Source organism: Lates calcarifer, linkage group LG19 (assembly GCF_001640805.2).
Source record: "Lates calcarifer isolate ASB-BC8 linkage group LG19, TLL_Latcal_v3, whole genome shotgun sequence".
Lineage (NCBI taxonomy): Eukaryota > Metazoa > Chordata > Actinopteri > Centropomidae > Lates > Lates calcarifer.
The window spans coordinates 17,856,465-17,874,050 of record NC_066851.1 but is presented as its reverse complement, the minus strand read 5'-3'; the positions used below and the strand labels follow the sequence as shown (position 1 = coordinate 17,874,050).

Here is a 17,586-nt window from a genome sequence, read left to right as displayed (position 1 = left end):
TCTAACTTGTCTCTCTAAGCTAGGGTTAGCTTGTTAATTAAGGGGTTAGTGATGCTACCGGTACTTGTGGAATGGAAGAATGCAGCGTGGTCAGTTCCCATACTGCATGTTTGTCATATAATGCAATCAGTTGCTTGTGTGTTGTAAGGCTGCTTGTCTTTGTCTTTTTCATTTTAGTTGTTTTTTTTTCTGACATGATGTTGGCTGCTTTGTTGCAGGAGTACACCTTGGCCCACATAGACAAACCCGACACGTTGGCCGGGGCAGAGAAAGCTTTGAAGAAGCATGAGGACTTTGTGAGCACCATGGAGGCCAATGAGGACAAGATTGACGGCACTCTGCAGGCCGGACAGCGGCTGGTGGACAGTAACAATCTGTACTCTGGGAAAATTCAGGAGAAAATGGACTCCATTCAAGACAGGTTAGTTGTCACGTTGTCTGGCTAATGTGATTGCAAGTGTTGTCAGAATGATCTTGATCCTTTAGAGCAATCTTTGGCATAATTTCAATCATGTTTAGTATTGATCATGAACAGATCTTGACTTAGATGGGTCTTTCTTTGTTTCTTTTCCACAATCACCATCATTTTTCAAACCATTCATAGAGGATGTGAATAATTATTTTTTATCCTACAACCTTGGGCCAGTATTAATCAAAGTTCCAGTGTAAAAATGACACCTACAAATGTTCTAAAGAGCCATTTTAAGAGTAAGAAAATTATTAACAGAGCGTGAAGAATAAGACACATTTATCAAGCGTCTTTTACTTGTACAGTGAAGTGTAAGAGTGAAATTTAAAAGCAACACACAAGTCATCTGATGATTAATCACATTTTTGTACTGGCAGAAGGAGTAGCCAATCACAGACAAGGATTTATCCTACAGCTCCGCCTCTGTTGCAGTAAAGGTCATTTTATTTGTGTGAAATCATCAATGTCCCCAGTAGATGAGAAACTGCTAAATGAGTGCAGACGTAAAGATGCATGAAAAATGTAAATGTAACTTATTCTGTTTCTGAAAAAAAAACAGTAACATGTAACAACTTTAAAATCAAATACAAATAATGGGTTAACATATGACTATCATGATCAGTCAGTTGGTCTTTATGTGTTTAGCACCTTTCATACAGGTTAGTGTACAAGTGCTTTACAGATGAATGACAAGCTGAGAGCAGAACAATAAACAATAAAACAGTTTGAGACATAAGAAATAAAAATGATGGAATTAATGATAAAACCATTGAAACACATGAAAAATATATTTCAACTGATAAAACAGATAAAAGACAAAACTAATAAAACAGATAAGAAGAAGTAAAACATGTCTAACATGGATACAATATTCTAATTTGTTAAATAAATTCAATATTGGTTATAAAACAAAATCTAAATCTAATCAAAATCAAGGCTGAAGAGGTAGATTTTAAGTTTACTGTTAACAAAATCAACACTTTAAGCTGCTTATTTTCCCTCCAAACAAAACCTGTATTCATATGTGCTTACCTCTGTTTTTTCACTGCAGTCAAGCTGGTATCTACTCTTAACCAAGTTAAGACACCTGGGTTTTTATTTTTATCATCACTTACAGTTGACATTTCACTTTCAGTGGTTTGATAAATACTCTACAGGCTCTGTTCTTATGAGAAAACCAGATCTGGTCATTCTAACTCATTTTTCTTCAGAGTTTCAAGCAGCTCACCAGTGAAACAGCTTTCTTATCACTGTAACATTAATGTCAGCAAGAGGCAGCTTTTCCCATTAACTCCCACAATTCACTTGGTAGACAGGCGCCCGCAATAATGGATATTGATCTTAAAGTGAGCGTGATGGTGTAGCAGAGAAACAGATGACTGTTCTGGATTATTTGTCTGTGTGGAGGAGGAGCTTGTATGGTTCCACTCGTTGCATCTTGTTTGTCTGAGTTATGTCACTGAGGGGAGGTGTTGGAGAAAAAACGCTTAAGGCGGCAGTTGTATTTTTAATGTATATATTTCCTTGGTTTTATGTTTGACCTTCAGGCATGACAAGAATAAAAGAAGAGCCCAGGAGGTGTCCGAAAAGCTCAGAGATAACCGTGACCTGCAGCACTTCCTGCAAAACACTCAAGATGTGAGTTCACCATCAGTTTACTGTTCATGCAATCACTGGGCAACATCAATTAATACATTAATTATTAGCTTAATTATTCCCTCACTGAGACTTGACATCACATTCTTTTTATCTCATGATTATTACAGTCAATTTGCCAAACACTGTGTTTTGTTTATTAGAACACAGCAGAACTTGATGATACCTTCTTAGGCTAAATTTGTATCTTCCCTATTTGGGATACAGGTCCCATCTGGCTAATTGCTAAATGCTCTGTTTTCAAAAGATAAAGAAGTAAATCCTGCTTGCATAAAGTCACCTCTGCACAAACTTTAAAATACTGATGTTTAGTTGACTTTCCAAAGTATTGTAGTTATTCTTGGATGGATTCTAGCTGCTCAGTTTCCTACACTGGAGACCAGGCTTTGAATCTACTTTGCTTCCTCCATTCCTTTCTCTGTACAGCTGACTCTGTGGATCAACGAGAAGATGCTGACAGCTCAGGACATGTCGTACGACGAGGCCAGGAACCTCCACAGCAAGTGGCTAAAACATCAGGCCTTCATGGCTGAGCTGGCCTCCAACAAGGACTGGCTCAACAAAGTAGACCAGGTCTGTAAGAACTGTGTGGTTTTAGGAGTATCTTCTTACCTACAGGACTATTGTGATGTCTGTATAGCTGCCCTTTGTCTTTAAAGTGGCTTTTAACAGCTAATTTAACAACTAATTAATGCTTATTGTTTATCTACACAATGCATACTGCTGCTATTAGAGTATTTAAATAATACAGGAAATTATTAGATATCAATTAGGATCTGAATGAGGTCCTATGTATTTAGTATTTAGCAGTATTACTTAAATGGTTGGTTCACCCAAAATAACTACAGCAAAACAATCACTAATGTTAACTACACAGCAACACAAAGATTTAAAGACTCAGATATTTTATTTGTGACATGCAGAGTAGCAGTGTAATATTTTCCCCCAGTGTTTTCAACAACATCCTCCTCTCCTGTTTCTGTGGATACAGGAAGGTCAGCAGCTCATGGAGTCCAAACCTGAGTTTGAGCCCATTGTGAAGGAGCGTCTCGCCAAGCTCCACGAGCTGTGGGACAAACTGGAGTCCACCACCCAGGAGAAGGCCCGGCTGCTGTTTGACGCCAACCGCTCCGAGCTTTTCGACCAGAGCCTGACCGACATGAAGAAGTGGCTCCGTGAGCTGCAGCAGCAGCTGCAGAGCGGAGATGAGGATATTAAAGACCTGACGAATGCCAACATCCTGCTCAAGAAGCATCAGGTCTGTGTCTTGGTAACTGTATAAAATTTTGGTTTGTTTGCTTTCTGTGACTGCAGTTCCTCTGGATACGTGCAGATCTTAATAAAATCTCACCATGGGAGTGAATACATTATAGTTTTAGTTTTAGCGTATGTGATTGCTTAGGATTAACTTTGTGTGAATGAGCATCTGTGCTGGATCTGTGTTTGTGTTTACAGTTTACATCTGAACACAACAAACAAAAATTTTAGTGTGAAAAAATATCATACTTGGCAGAAAGATAAGCAGCAAAACTTATATTAAATTATGATACAGTCACTGTCGTACTGGTAAAACTTTCATGAAAGCAGAAGCTGAAAACAGCGGCTTAGCTCAGTTTCACACATGAAAAGGCAAGACAAACTAACTTTGGGTGAGTTTACCCTCCACTACAACCTGATTAGTCATTCTGAAAGGCTATTAATCTTTTTTTCTCTAATCATATCTCCCTACGCCAGATGACGGAGAACCAGGTGCGTGACCGGGCGAGGGAGCTGGAGGAGCTCCAGGAGGCCGTCAGGCAGCACGGTGGAGGCAGAGAGGACCAGCCGGAGCTGGAGGCAGAGACTCAGGCCCTGCAGAGGGACTTCCAGCAGCTCCTCACACCACTGGCCCAGCGCAAGGGCAAGGTGGAGGCCGCCAAGGCTGTCCATCAGTTCTACAGAGACCTGGCCGATGAGCTTGTAAGCATGGATTCAATTTCAGAGCAAAATTAAAGTGTCGGAACTCCCTGCTCTCACAAATGATTGATAGCACAAAATTAGAATAAAGGGAGATAGATTTGAAAGGAGCTGGATTAACGTTAGCTTTTGAATGACAGAAAGATAACACCTTTTTGGATTAAAATTTTAGAAATACTGAAGCCTGAACTTCAAGGGGTGTTTTTATTCTCCCCCATTTGATAACTTATTAATTTGGAAATGAAGTTTTCAATTATAGTATGTACACTCAGTGTGTGAGATAGTAAGACCACGGGCTCTCTCCATGAAATTGACTCTCCAGTTGAATCTGGGTAAAAGCTTTAATCCCTTATTGGTTACACTACATAAATCCACTTCAGTCAGGTGGAGGAGACAGTTTAAAGAAGATTTTTAGTTTGAGCTGTGAACGAGACATTTTGTAAAGGGGTAAAATTTCAGTATAATTGAGATGGTCCTTTTTTTATACTGTGTTATACTAATGTTAATCTGTGAGGCTGTTTTCTCAAAAGAGACCAGTGTCTACTTTTTCCTTTCTCTATTCATAATCTCCCTTTTCTTCTCCATCTTGTTCTCCTTTCTCTCTCAGCTCTGGATAGAGGAGAGGATGCCCCTGGCAATGTCAGAAGAGCATGGCCACAATCTGCAAACTGTGCAAATGCTGCTGAAGAAGAACCAGGTAGGGATTTCTCTGTAGTAAAAAGAAGGGGAAAAAGTTGTGGTGAACTGTGAATTGCAACTTTTAGTGCTGGATTTAATTTGTCAAAACAGTGAAAACTGAATACATTTTTGTTTACCGTACAAGATACCAATACAATTTATGTTTCTATATATTACAAAAGTCTATTTGAGTTGTCAGAGAACTCCTTTAACAGTTACAGAGGGATTACATCACATCATATAGTCTCTGTGTCGTTACTGGACGCTCGCTGTCTCGTTTTCTGTCCATCAGACATTGCAGAGGGAGATCGAGGGCCACCAGCCTCGTGTGGACGAAGTACTGGAGCGAGGAAGGAGGATGGCGGCGGCCGCCAGTGCCGAGGGCAGGTTGGAGGCAGAGCGAATCACAAACCAACTGAGGGAGCTGGAGGACGCGTGGGCCCGGCTGCAGGATGAGATGGCCAAGCGCCGGGAGCGGCTGGCCAGCTCCAACTTGGCCCAGCAGTACTACAACGACGCGGACGAAGCCGAGGCCTGGATCGGAGAGCAGGAGCTTTACATGATCGCTGATGAAAAGGCCAAGGTGAGGGGCAGGAACAGAACCGTGCGTGAGAGACATGGAAGCAGGCTGATTAACTCAGGGAAGTGGCCGCAGATGTCTGAAAACAGATCTTATTATCAAAATCAAAACCAGGCATATCATGTTGTGCAAATAACAAGTAGCACCGCATGCATTAACATGATTACATGGTTGGGTTTTTCCATCAATTAAGATGATACGCTTTTTATAAGTGGCAGCCTCTATTAAGAGCTCATTTGGAGTATTTTGTTTTGCTTTGATGTGTAACCTTCTGTCCCCTTTTTCGCATAATTATCTTGCTGTTTTTCTTCCTCACCCTCCTCTTCTTACATCCCTCCAGGACGAGCAAAGTGCCATGTTGATGCTGAAGCGCCACATGATCCTTAAGCAGGCGGTGGATGACTACGCTGACTCCATTCAGAAGCTGGCTGACCGCGCCCAAAAGATGTTTGCAGAGGACCATCCTGATGGGTGTGTGTTGTTTTTTAAATTTGATGTACACACTGAAAAAACAATGTCTGAACTCACTGCAAAGATGCCAATTCCCTCTTGTTGTTCCAGTCAGGTGTGGTATAGGTTGATAAGAGAGACAAGCATGTAAAGTGTGATAATTCCTGTGTCCTAATCACACGCCTCATCTAGAGTAAACCTGAATCCAATCTCTGTGCCCCTTTTCTCATTTTCTCCATCTTCCCCACATCTCGTCACCCTCCACCCTCTGCCTTTACCTCGTCTGCAGTGAGGACATCATCAGGCGACAGGGCCAGGTGGATAAGCAGTACGCGGGGCTGAAGGAGCTGGCGGAGGACCGCAGGAAGAAGTTGGATCACACTTACCACCATTTCCTGCTCAGCCGCGAAGTGGAGGACCTGGAGCACTGGATCGCAGAGAGGGACGTGGTGGCCTCCTCTCAGGAGATGGGCCAGGACCTGGATCACGTCACGGTATTACACACACACACATACACACACACACACACACACACACACACACACACACACACATAATTGAAAAACATTAACAATGCACATACAGGAGACGTGTTCAGATCCATTTTTAGGTGCACCCATTTCATGCTCAGTCTAATTTTGATCAGATAACTATGGTTGCTTAGCTAGAATTTCTGCATTTAAGAAACTGAAAAATCAAAACTAAGAAGCAAATGATAAAAGCATCTCATAAACAACAGGAGAGAACCACCAGATGCTTTTGCTGCATAATTTCTATTTAAGTCAAAAAAAGGTTTGTGCTGCCATATGTGTTGCCAACTTGCTTATTGTCTTGTGCAGCCATAGATCTAAAAGGAAAATCAACTTTCAAACTAAAAAAATACAAATTCAGAATTTTTTGTTACCTGTTTTTGCTTTTAAAACATATTTTTACTTTTTCCTCCAGCTTCTGAGGGATAAATTTAGAGAGTTTGCACGGGAGACAGGGATGGTGGGACAAGAGCGAGTGGACATGGTCAACCAGACGATTGATGAGCTGATTGAAGCCGGCCACAGCGAGGCTGCCACCCTGGCAGAGTGGAAGGACAGCATCAATGACAGCTGGGCCGATCTGCTGGAGCTCATCGACACTCGTGCTCAGCTACTCACAGCCTCTTATGACCTGCTGAAGTAAGGAAAACAGTATTGACGTACCAGACCATGAGCACCAAGACAACCAGTTATCTGGACTGATGCTATTAGTTTTTTATGTCTAATCCTGTAATGAAACATAACATCTCTTAAACAAGTTAGAATGGTTTTGATATCTGGGGTATTTGTGCTGCAGAATGACTAATGACATCAAACCAGAAAACATCTGGATGCAATAAGAATGTCACAAAGAATTTAACTTGTACATGACAACTACATTGATTACAGTAAGCAGGATGATAAATGTGATGATAATACACCCAGAGCCAAAGATAGTGAGAGATTGATCTGTTTCTCTAAGGTACTTTGATGATGGGAAGGAGTTGGTGGCTCAGATCCACGACAAGCAGAACGAGCTGCCTGATGACGTGGGAGAGGACTTCAGCAAGGCCGAGTCTTTCCACAGAATGCACGCTGCCTTTGAGAGAGACATCACCGCTCTAGGCAAACAGGTACAACACAGGGGATCGGCCTTTTCTGCTCTGAGGGAGCGCAGCAGGCAGCGGCCAAGGGGCAAACTTTGATGATTCATATCTAGAGTGCTGCAATATTTAGGCAACTAGAAAAGTTTTCTTTAGGTGTGAGAAGCTAGAAATGGGCTGTCCTGTACAGGGATTCTTACATTTCAGTCAGCATCTCAAGCTGAGGGATGAAAAACAAATTCTATAGATTATAAGAATGAAAGCTGCAGTAATCAGTATTTTTATATTAACAGTGGGTCAAATTAATAAATGGAATGGGGATGGGATCAATCTTGGGGACCACTTTGCAATTAACAGTTTCCTCAGGTCATTGTTTTGATTTTTACTGTTTTGGTTTCCTCATTTGCTGTTCTTAACCATGAAGAACAGCTTTGTCGTTGTAGTTCTCTAAACCCTAACCCTACCCTGTACTCTACCTGCCCAGCACTTAACACCAGACAGACAAAGCCAGTGACTAGCTCAACTAGGTGGAGCATTTAGCAGCTATATAGCTAGATATTTCCCTCAGGAGTTGTTGAACAAAGCAGCGGCAAAAGGAGAATAAATTTTGGACTTCCACTCACCATATATCCAATTAATGCTAATGCTGGATGTGGGAATAGGCAACTGTTAACAATGCTTACATGTTAGCCATAGCTTTATAAGAAAAGAATGCATCAAAGTTGTGTTTAGAGCTTCCACTGCCCCAATGTGGTTGAAAACAAGCACAAAAAAAAAATCAATTGCAATAAAATAAAACGTGAGCATGGACATTAGCAAAATAATGGTCAAAGCCCCTGTGCCTCTGTTCTCATCATTGAAATGAGTAAATACAGGACAAATATTTACCAGTTACTTTCATCCTATGATGTAAGCGATTTTATTTTAATAATTTACCTCATTGATTTAACTCCTACTTCTTCTTCCTCCAGGTTCAACAGTTCCAGGAGACAGCTTCAAGGCTTCATGCCCAGTACGCAGGGGAAAGGGCAGACGCCATCCAGGCCACAGAGCGAGAGGTGGTGGAAGCCTGGAAGGGTCTGCTGGAAGCCTGCGACGGCCGCAGGGCGAGACTGGTGGACACAGCTGAGAAGTTCCGCTTCTTCACCATGGTTCGAGACCTGATGGCCTGGATGGAGAGCATCATCAAGCAGATAGAGACTCAGGAGAAACCCAGGTACTTCTACACACTACGTACTTCTAATGAAGTAAAATATCAACATTGATTTGGAAATTGTAAATTGCAGAGAGGCTCAGTAGTCAGTAAAAAATGTCCACATTTTTGCGTGAGAAGAGGAGAAAAATACCCCAAAACACAGCCTCTCCTGAGTTAAATCAGTTATTAGGCAAGGTAAGTTTATTTACGTAACACTATTTATATATGAGGCAATTCAAAGCGCTTTAAAGTGGTGTTGAAATACATTAGAAATAAGACATTAAGAAGACATTAAAATTGCATTTAAAAGATAATAAAATTAAAAACATTCAATGTAAGACATTAAGAAGACATTAAAATTGCATTTAAAAGACATTAAAATTAAAAACTTTAAAATAAGACATTAAGAAAGCATTAAAATTGCATTTAAAAGACAACAGAAACAGAAACAGCAAAAACCAGCGAATAGTTTAAGAATATTCCTGTATAGGATATGCAGCACAGAACAGAACAATCTGCAAGAGGCTGCATTTTTGGAGACCTGATCCAAACCAGTTTGATGTAACCGATGAATAATTGTGTTACTTTTTAATTCTAATTATTTATTTATTTTTTTTGTTGGGCTTACTTTAAGATTGATCATTTCAGGTGGTACTAGATAAAGGACATGGTCAACCTGGTTATTAATGTTGCAGTTCTAGTTCTTACCAACAGAGGTAGATAAACTTCATGCATTACCTGTTATCGCTTTATAACCCTTCCTCCTCTGCATTAGGGATGTCTCATCTGTGGAGCTCCTGCAGAAGTACCACCAGGGGATCCGCTCAGAGGTTGAAGCTAGGGGAGCCAAATTCACAGACTGCACAGACCTTGGGAAGGCCCTGCTGACACGCAAGCACCGAGACTCTGCTGAGGTGAGCCTTCAGCAGCAGAGACAGCTTCTTTTTCATCCTCAGCTGGGCCTCAAATTGCTGCTTTCATTAGATTTAATTACTTTTCTGGGAGTGATTGTTCTTGTCTGACACAATGGAACCAATTGGATTGCCGCGAAAGAAAAAATTCCACTCATCTTACACTCATCGGGGAGACTATAAAGCAAACACTAATTAGAAATAGAAAAACCAAAAGAATTTAAATGAGCAATTGACCCCGGCCTGAATTTAACGTTCGGTTAATTACTTTACAATACAAATTCTTAGAGGATAATAGCTAGTCTTGGGGCTGAGTTGCTTAATAATGCTGATATGTAACCGCGACTGTCTAACTGCTTGTGTCCAGATCAAAGAGAAGCTGGTGCAGCTGATCGAGAAGAGGAAGGAAATGATGTTCAAGTGGAACGACAGATGGGACTGGCTCAGACTCTGTGAGTAAAATGACCCTTACTGTGCCTTACTGGTTCATACTCAAACCTGAACACAAATCCTGTACATACATTATTCTGCTACTTTAAATGCTAAATTGTCATAGTTGCTCTTGCAGGTGAAAGAGTGGCTTTTGTTGCTTTTTTTTTTTTTTTTTTTTTACAAATAGTTACAAATAGTTTGAGATAAAAACAGGTGTGTTAACTGTATTTTTGTACAATTAAAAAAATCTGACCAACTCCCTCATCTCAAATTATTTTAAATTATTGGAAGTCTTCACTTAAAAATCTTTCAAATTCCACTTTATTTTATAAATTATCATAATTAACTATTTAATTTATACAAATTTACATCTGGAGGAAATTTTTTAAAAATATTATGGTAAGAGGGACCACTGCAGAAAAAGTGGATTGTAATATTCTAAAATGTCTCACTTTACACAAATGTCCTCTGTTTTCCAAATCAAGTCACTTTTTAAACATGTCATAATTTTGTAAAAATGTTCCAAAAAAAAAAAAAAAAGATGTCTTCACCTTCTTTTTTGACACATAATACATTTCCCAGACCATAAACCTAAACTTAACGTAACTAAATTTAATCTGAACCATAAACCACTAATGGCCAAGTTTTTGAAAAGCTAAATGATTAATTTTTAAAATGGTGACACTGCAAGATTAAAACTGCAGTTTAAAAACTTACATAATGACGCCCTTGTCTTCATTACATCCAGTGCTGGAGGTGTGTCAGTTTGCCCGGGACGCCTCTGTGGCAGAGGCCTGGCTGATCGCCCAGGAGCCCTACGTGACCAGTAAAGACCTGGGCCACACCGTGGACGAGGTTGAGAAACTTCTCAAGAGGCACGAGGCCTTTGAGAAATCCACCGCCACTTGGGAGGAGCGCTTCTCTGCACTGGAACGCCTCACTACAGTATGGAGAAATCTTAGAGATTAATCACGATAATTTGATTACAAACACATGAATCATGACCCTGCAGCTGCTGAGAAACACAGGATGAACACTATGGTCTCAGTCAGAAACATACTGATTGGGAAATCTTACATGACGGGTTAATAACAACCTGTTTTTACCCTTAAGTAACTTTAAGATTGTTAAAAACATTTTATTCCACCCTGTCAGTATAATTTATGTATCATCTTGTTCCAGCTCCTCATTGAAGCTACACATTTACACTGAGTGAAATATTTAAACTCATGTTTTTTATTGCTGCACCAGATGTCCTGTGGATCATTTTATACACATTTCCATCCACTAGAATTTAAAATGAACTTCTGGGAGTGTGAAAAATGTCTGGCTGCCAGCTGGTCAATGAATTTTAATGGGTTAAGGAAAAAAAAACAAAACAAATGTAAATGTTAATGATATCTGAGGATGATACCACTAATGTATCAGATTAAATTAGATTAACTAAATTAGAGGAAATAATGAATTAGGCATTGATTCCAGTTGAATGTTGTGTTGCAGCTGGAGCTGTTGGAGCTGAGGAAGCAGCAACAGGAGATAGAGCAGTTCATTAAAGACGAGCAACGATCAGATAAGGACAGCAGGTACACACACATGCACAAAAATGACATGCATACGGCACATATAGAATTATTTAGTTACAATCATCACAAAAGGGATTTTTCTTATTGTAAACAAATCTCATGAAAATACCCAAACCTCCAATAAATTTGATCCTAACAGTGTCTCGTTCCTCTCTGCCATAGAGCTCCATTGTTGTCCAAAAACATGTTCCTTCATGACCATTAACATTAACATGGGCTCTGTAGATTATTTTTAGTAGATCCCACATACACTGTCCTGCTGCTCACTAGTACAATAAGTCTGCTGCTTAAAATACTCCCAGACAAAAATCAGTGATTACTCCTGTATGGGGTTTTCTAAAAAAAAAAAAAAAATACAGTGTCCAACTGTTTGAGGAAATTATACATTCATGACACATTTTAAAGAGGTGCATAGTACACAACACCAACAGTGAGTCTGGTTCAAAGAGCCTAGGGGAAGCTATAAAGAACTGAGAGGAAAGCAAACACATTTTTGGTATTTTCAGAGGGTTTGTTTCCAATAACAAAAATGCTGAATATTGCCAGCCTTATCCTTTAAACTTTCAAGCAGTCTCTCGCTCGCACACACAAACACACATACACCTTTTCATCTGCTGCTTTTAAAGGTTTCTAATGCAGACCTCATGTTGCCCTCCTCTCTTCAGGAGAGAAGACACAGGCTTTGTAGAAGAATCGTCTCAGCTCTACACGATTGAGGAACAAACTCTGGTTAGTAACTGCACAGACTCAGCTCCTGTCCTCTGTTTATAATTTTGTGACCTCTGTTTAAGGAGGACTGGAGTTTGGGGATTTTTTTTTACTAACATTTAAAAGAGCTCCCATGAATTCTTGACTCAAAAACAAACTACATTTGCCTGAGGAGCACTTTTGAGCACTTTTTAAAATAATTACTGATGCATAAATCAAGGACTCACTCTGCTCTACTCACCTCTGTAAACGTGCAGGTTGATTTCTCTCTGATTTTTCTCCTGTCTCATTCTGTCTCCAACTTTTCTCCTCCAGTCCGGTTCTGGTGCAGTTGAGCCCAGTTCAGGGTCTGCTGGAGGGAACAGCCGGTGACACCACAGTGCCCATAGTGTCGGAGATGAGAGAGAGTGGCTCCCTAGAGCTGGAGCCCTCTATCTCAGTAGTGACCCCGAAAGAACCAGAGAGGGCTGCCACCATGCCCATGGAGCCCCTCAGAGCCCAGACTGTGCTGCAGGAGGGCATGATGCACCGCAAGCATGACATGGAGGGCTCAGGAAAGAAGGCTTCAAACAGGTAGATAATGACTACAGAGCTGTTATCGCCTCTTTTAGCTAATTTACTACATACAATTTACTGATTTTGCATTACTGTGAGAAATGATCAATATTTAAGTCCTTCCCTGTCTGCCCCTCCTCCTCACTCTCAGGTCATGGAACAACCTGTACTGTGTACTGAAGCCAGGTCAGCTCTCAGCCTATAAGGATGCCAAAAGCTTTGGACACGGAGTGACGTATCACGGCGAGGACCCCCTGTCCCTCAGTAATGCCAGCTGGGAGATCCTCACCAACTACAAGAAAAAGAAGCATGTCGCCAAACTACGGTGAGAGTCCATCTTATTCAAAAGTGCTGCTAGTTGCTGCAAAAGAGCGACTGGTGAGAGCGTTTATTCAACTAGACAAAATGCTGAGCTAGCACGACCGAATGTCCAACTAGTGCTAATGAGGACTGAACTAGTGGACAGGAAACTGACAGCTGATATCATGGCTATAGAACAAATGCTAAAAAGGCTTTCCACAGTAAACTTTACAACCGTGTCAGCTGCAGTGCAGCAGGATTTCATCCAGCTTTATGTCTGTATGGAAAACAAGGACAAATTGTCAAATCTTCATATTAAACAGACATATTTGATTCAACTGCCAAATTCTGAGTGAGGTACAGCCCTAGAAAATAAACTGGAAACAAAAGCAATTCCCCCTAAAAAGTTACAAGCTGCAATAAGTAATAGAGCTGTTTAAAGTGTATGCTGTTCTAGTGCTGTAATGATGTTAGCTGATTAATCATTAAGTCATTTTTTTAAACAAAAATGCCGAACATTAGCTGGATCCAGGTTCTCAAATGTGAGAATTCTTCACTTTACCTTACCTCTCAGTTTTAGATCATTGTAAATTCAATAGTTTTAGGATTTTGTTGTCATGGTTGGATAAAACTCTTAAAGATATTGTGATGCACACTTTTTACTTCTAATTTACTTTTAATTAACCAAGGGAATAATTGATAATTGCAGTCCTAATTGTGCTCGCTTTGCTACCATTTACTCTAAGATGCGTGTTGTGAAGCAAACATTAATAAACTTTGTCAAATGTACAGAAAGAAGTTAGGATTACTAAACAATCTGTTTTGGGGAATCTACTTTAGTCTTCTACACAATAAATTTTAACTTCACTTTCTTCTCTCGTTCTCTCACAGTCTTGGTGACGGCAGTGAATATTTGTTCCAGTGTAAAGATGAGGTGAGTTTTTAAACCAACTGAGAGATAATGAATAACTTTTAACAGCTTTCCATGAACCACATGAGACTGCATGTTCTGGAATTGGCTGCTCTACAAGTATATAATCATATAATCTTTGACCCTATGTAAAGCAATGGTTACAGGGTATAAAGCTGCATACAAAACATACATATTAACATTTCATTTTGTAAGCCATTACAGTTTGAAATCCCTGCCCATGTCGAGGTTATTCATTTCCTCCTCAATCATCATTGCCAAGAGATTTACCCCACAGGGATCATTAAGTTACACAAATTAAAATAATTCACAGCATGTATTACCTTGAGTTAGCCTTTCAAAAAGTTTCATTGTTAAAAGCATGACTACCGTTTACGCAAATAGACCAAGAGACAAAAACACACACTGTCCCACTGGAGGTAGACTCCTCTTTGTAAACTGTGGTGTGTGTGTGTTTTTGTGTCTAATTTCAGGAGGAGCTACAGCGTTGGAGCCAGGCCATGGAGAAGGCCGTTCAGCCCCTGGCAGCAGAGGAGGCGTCGGGGCCCTCGGGGGCCAAAACACACAGCCTGCCCCCGCCCTCCTCCTCAGCTGCCCTCCCTGAGCCCAGCTCTGCCAAGAAAGACAAGGAGAAGAAGTTCAGTCGCTTTGCCAAGAAGAAGTGAAAGGAGATGGGAGGGCCACTGGGAGGGAGAGGGAGGGTTGCCAAGGCAACCTGGAAAGAGAAAGTAGTATTTGTGTACAATCAGTCAGAGCGAGCTTTTTATCACTAGATTTTTTTATATTATTTTGCGAGAATTAAAATAAATATTGTAGTTTAGGTTAAAGCCACTCTTTTGCCTGTATTTAATTCAGTGTATCATTGCAAAGGTCCACTTTTTGTTTGTGTTCTTTTAAACTAATGCCAAATTCAAAGCATTAAAGCACAGGAATGCTCCTTTCACACTCAACCAAAGAATGTTTCTAAAACTTTTGTTGTGTTACTTTTGCTGCAATTTCTGCTTTAGTAAGGCATGCTTTGATACAGCTATGTACGATATGAAGGCCTGTAATGAACATAGGATGACTCAAGAGTACTGAAGCGTACTTTTATTAATCTGCCTTATAAAATGGTTGTGAACTGTAATACTGTGCTGTTTGAATTTGGAGCACAAAATGCTAGAATTAGAGTGAATCTAACAGGCTTTAAAAAGCTTTGTACATGCGGTGTAAAGACTTGGTGATGAGTGAACCATAGTACAGTGCACATACACACCAAGTGTAATTGCAAGTATGCAAACTAAATGCTCTATGCACTGTGAAAGATTTGACTGTTGAGATTTTAAATTGGTAAGTGACGACATATGCCTGTTTTGAATATAGACAATATTCTCAACTGAGCTGTGGCAGTAGTTTCTGTGAACTTGAAATATATTTAACACTTGTGTATTGAACCCAAAATTTCGTATCTATTCATTAACATATATACAAATACAGTATATATATCTACAGATGCATGAAGTATGTTTTACGTTAGTTTAATATGGTGCTATTATTGTGATATTCCTGAACAAGATCAATTTGACCTGCCTAATTTGTCTTCAACTTTGGCTAGTATAAACACACTGTTGGTATCTACAATATCTGAGGGGTGTTTCATAAAGGTAGATAAGATGAACAAATTAACCCAGGATTAATCTCTTTTGTTAAGTCAAGTCTGGTTTATGTCCCAGCTTTAAAACATCAACATAAAAACATTAAGCGCTGATCATGTCAAGTCACAAGAGAGAAAACAGGCACATGAGGGTAAAACTACAATGTTTACAGCCACAGAGCAGTACAGAGAGTCACAGCAAAAATTAACAAGACTGCCATAAACTAAACAGAGGTTAACTGTTGGTATAATGTGGGTATGTGTAGATTTGTAAGATATAATACCATTAAACCACTCTAAAAGACCTCGACCAGGTCATTTATTTTTAGCATTGAATTAAGGTAATTAGAATTTTTAGAAACTAAAATTCAAATCCTGATGTAAAGTTAAACCTGAAAACTATCCTGATCTGGCTAGGTAGGAGGGATAAGTGTCTGTGGTAAAGCAAACTAAACTCACAGCAATGTATTATTTACTGGGCGAACCAGGCTTTGGCACAGGTGCCCAAGGGGAAAAAGCCTCTTTTAGTAGTGACAGTTTACATTTCTTGTTCAAAAGTCAATCAACACAACTACAAAAAGACGCAACTAGAGACACAAAACAGCCACAACAAGCAAAACAACCACAAAATGACCACAAAAACACAATATGACTGCAAGAGGCAAAATGACCACAATGAGACACAAAATAACTATAAAGATATGCGAAACGACAATAAAGTTACACAAAAAGAAACCAACTTGGCAACATTAGTTGTCTTGTCTAGCTGGTAATCTTGCCTTATAAAACACCCCTCTGACCTCACAAGAGATTTTTATTCTGCTATTATCTGTATAAACAGAAAAAAACTTAACTTTAATTAACATTTTTATGGAACCAGTCAAAGTTTAGGACAAACAGTGGGTCAGATGAATCTTGACTGCTTTTCTAAGCCACACAACAGGACCAGGCATTCTCTCTATCTAAGGCGAGGATCATAAAGTAGCAGTATGGAGCTGAGGGAACGTGTCTTTACTCTGAATGTAAAGGGATGAAATAATAAGGAAGTGAGAATTTGGTATATTTAGCAGTATAAAACAATAAAGCCATTATAGAATGACACATTCTAAATCAATATATGCATACAGGGAATATAGAGTATGTACAGTATATTGAACTGCATTTATAAATGTTAATTTGTCACCAGCAATGGTGGCACACACACATATACACACACACTCTCCCACTGCCATCTTGCCTTGTACTGTGGGCTCTGTCCCTGAACTACGATCTAACTCAAGTGACCTCATTGAAACAATGGAAGTCAGGTGTAGAAAGATTAACAAGACTGTTCAGCTCGAGAGTTTTCTAGGAAATATGGTAGCATCATGATGATCTCTCTCTAGGGTATTGACATTTACAAAGGAACAAACATAGTTATAAAATCTGTTATCTTCTCATGGCTGTCACAAACAGGCAATGCTGATGTGCAGAGGGCCAGCAGAACATTATATCCATGTTAAAAATACCAGTAGTCAATTTTTTTGTTATTAATGCACCTCAAAATGGTTTGGGAAACTTGTATCACATGTATTCAGTCTTGTTTTTATTGGTCACTACTATCTGTGGTATCAGACTCTGACACTTCCTACTCTCCATCCACTTTGTTTATTCTTCCTCTTCTTCCCCCTCCTGCCTTTTCTGTTTAGTGGTTTTTAATCTGCATTTTGTACTCTCTAGCTATGTAAAATAACCAAAACAATGTTGACAGGAAATATCAAATACATTTTGAGAGAATAAAGTTTAAAATAACCTCCTGAAACTAGATAGTTTGGGTTCATTTATTGACCTCTTAATCTTTGCTAAATTTTGAAATTCACGTCCACAGCTGTACCTTTGCGGATTGTTAATGAAAACCAATGTCATTCAATTTGTTAATACATTAAAAAGGTGCAATA

At 39.7% G+C, this 17,586-nt stretch overlaps 2 protein-coding genes and 1 long non-coding RNA gene across 3 annotated transcripts in view; 2 read left to right on the top strand and 1 right to left on the bottom strand.

Moving 5' to 3' along the window:
* sptb (spectrin, beta, erythrocytic) overlaps window positions 1-17,450 on the top strand; it is a 33,612-nt gene extending 16,162 nt beyond the window's left edge. Inside the window, 22 exon segments of the mRNA XM_018663407.2 lie at window positions 219-421; window positions 2,017-2,107; window positions 2,552-2,698; window positions 3,117-3,383; window positions 3,860-4,084; window positions 4,689-4,778; window positions 5,052-5,342; window positions 5,680-5,810; window positions 6,079-6,283; window positions 6,735-6,958; window positions 7,281-7,431; window positions 8,373-8,617; window positions 9,372-9,510; window positions 9,875-9,959; window positions 10,688-10,884; window positions 11,440-11,522; window positions 12,188-12,251; window positions 12,546-12,581; window positions 12,583-12,803; window positions 12,937-13,110; window positions 13,977-14,019; window positions 14,490-17,450. Of these exon segments, the coding sequence (XP_018518923.1) occupies window positions 219-421; window positions 2,017-2,107; window positions 2,552-2,698; window positions 3,117-3,383; window positions 3,860-4,084; window positions 4,689-4,778; window positions 5,052-5,342; window positions 5,680-5,810; window positions 6,079-6,283; window positions 6,735-6,958; window positions 7,281-7,431; window positions 8,373-8,617; window positions 9,372-9,510; window positions 9,875-9,959; window positions 10,688-10,884; window positions 11,440-11,522; window positions 12,188-12,251; window positions 12,546-12,581; window positions 12,583-12,803; window positions 12,937-13,110; window positions 13,977-14,019; window positions 14,490-14,681 (3,504 nt within the window). The 3' untranslated portion in view covers window positions 14,682-17,450.
* LOC108874955 (stAR-related lipid transfer protein 9) overlaps window positions 1-17,586 on the top strand; it is a 344,739-nt gene that overhangs the window by 37,445 nt on the left and 289,708 nt on the right. The window lies entirely within an intron of this gene.
* Window positions 5,276-9,471, bottom strand: LOC108874870 (uncharacterized). The gene is made up of 5 exons (XR_001959790.2): window positions 9,335-9,471; window positions 8,338-8,569; window positions 6,694-6,953; window positions 6,176-6,268; window positions 5,276-5,418 (listed from the first exon to the last, which is right to left on the bottom strand). It is a non-coding gene; the product is annotated as an uncharacterized LOC108874870 (long non-coding RNA).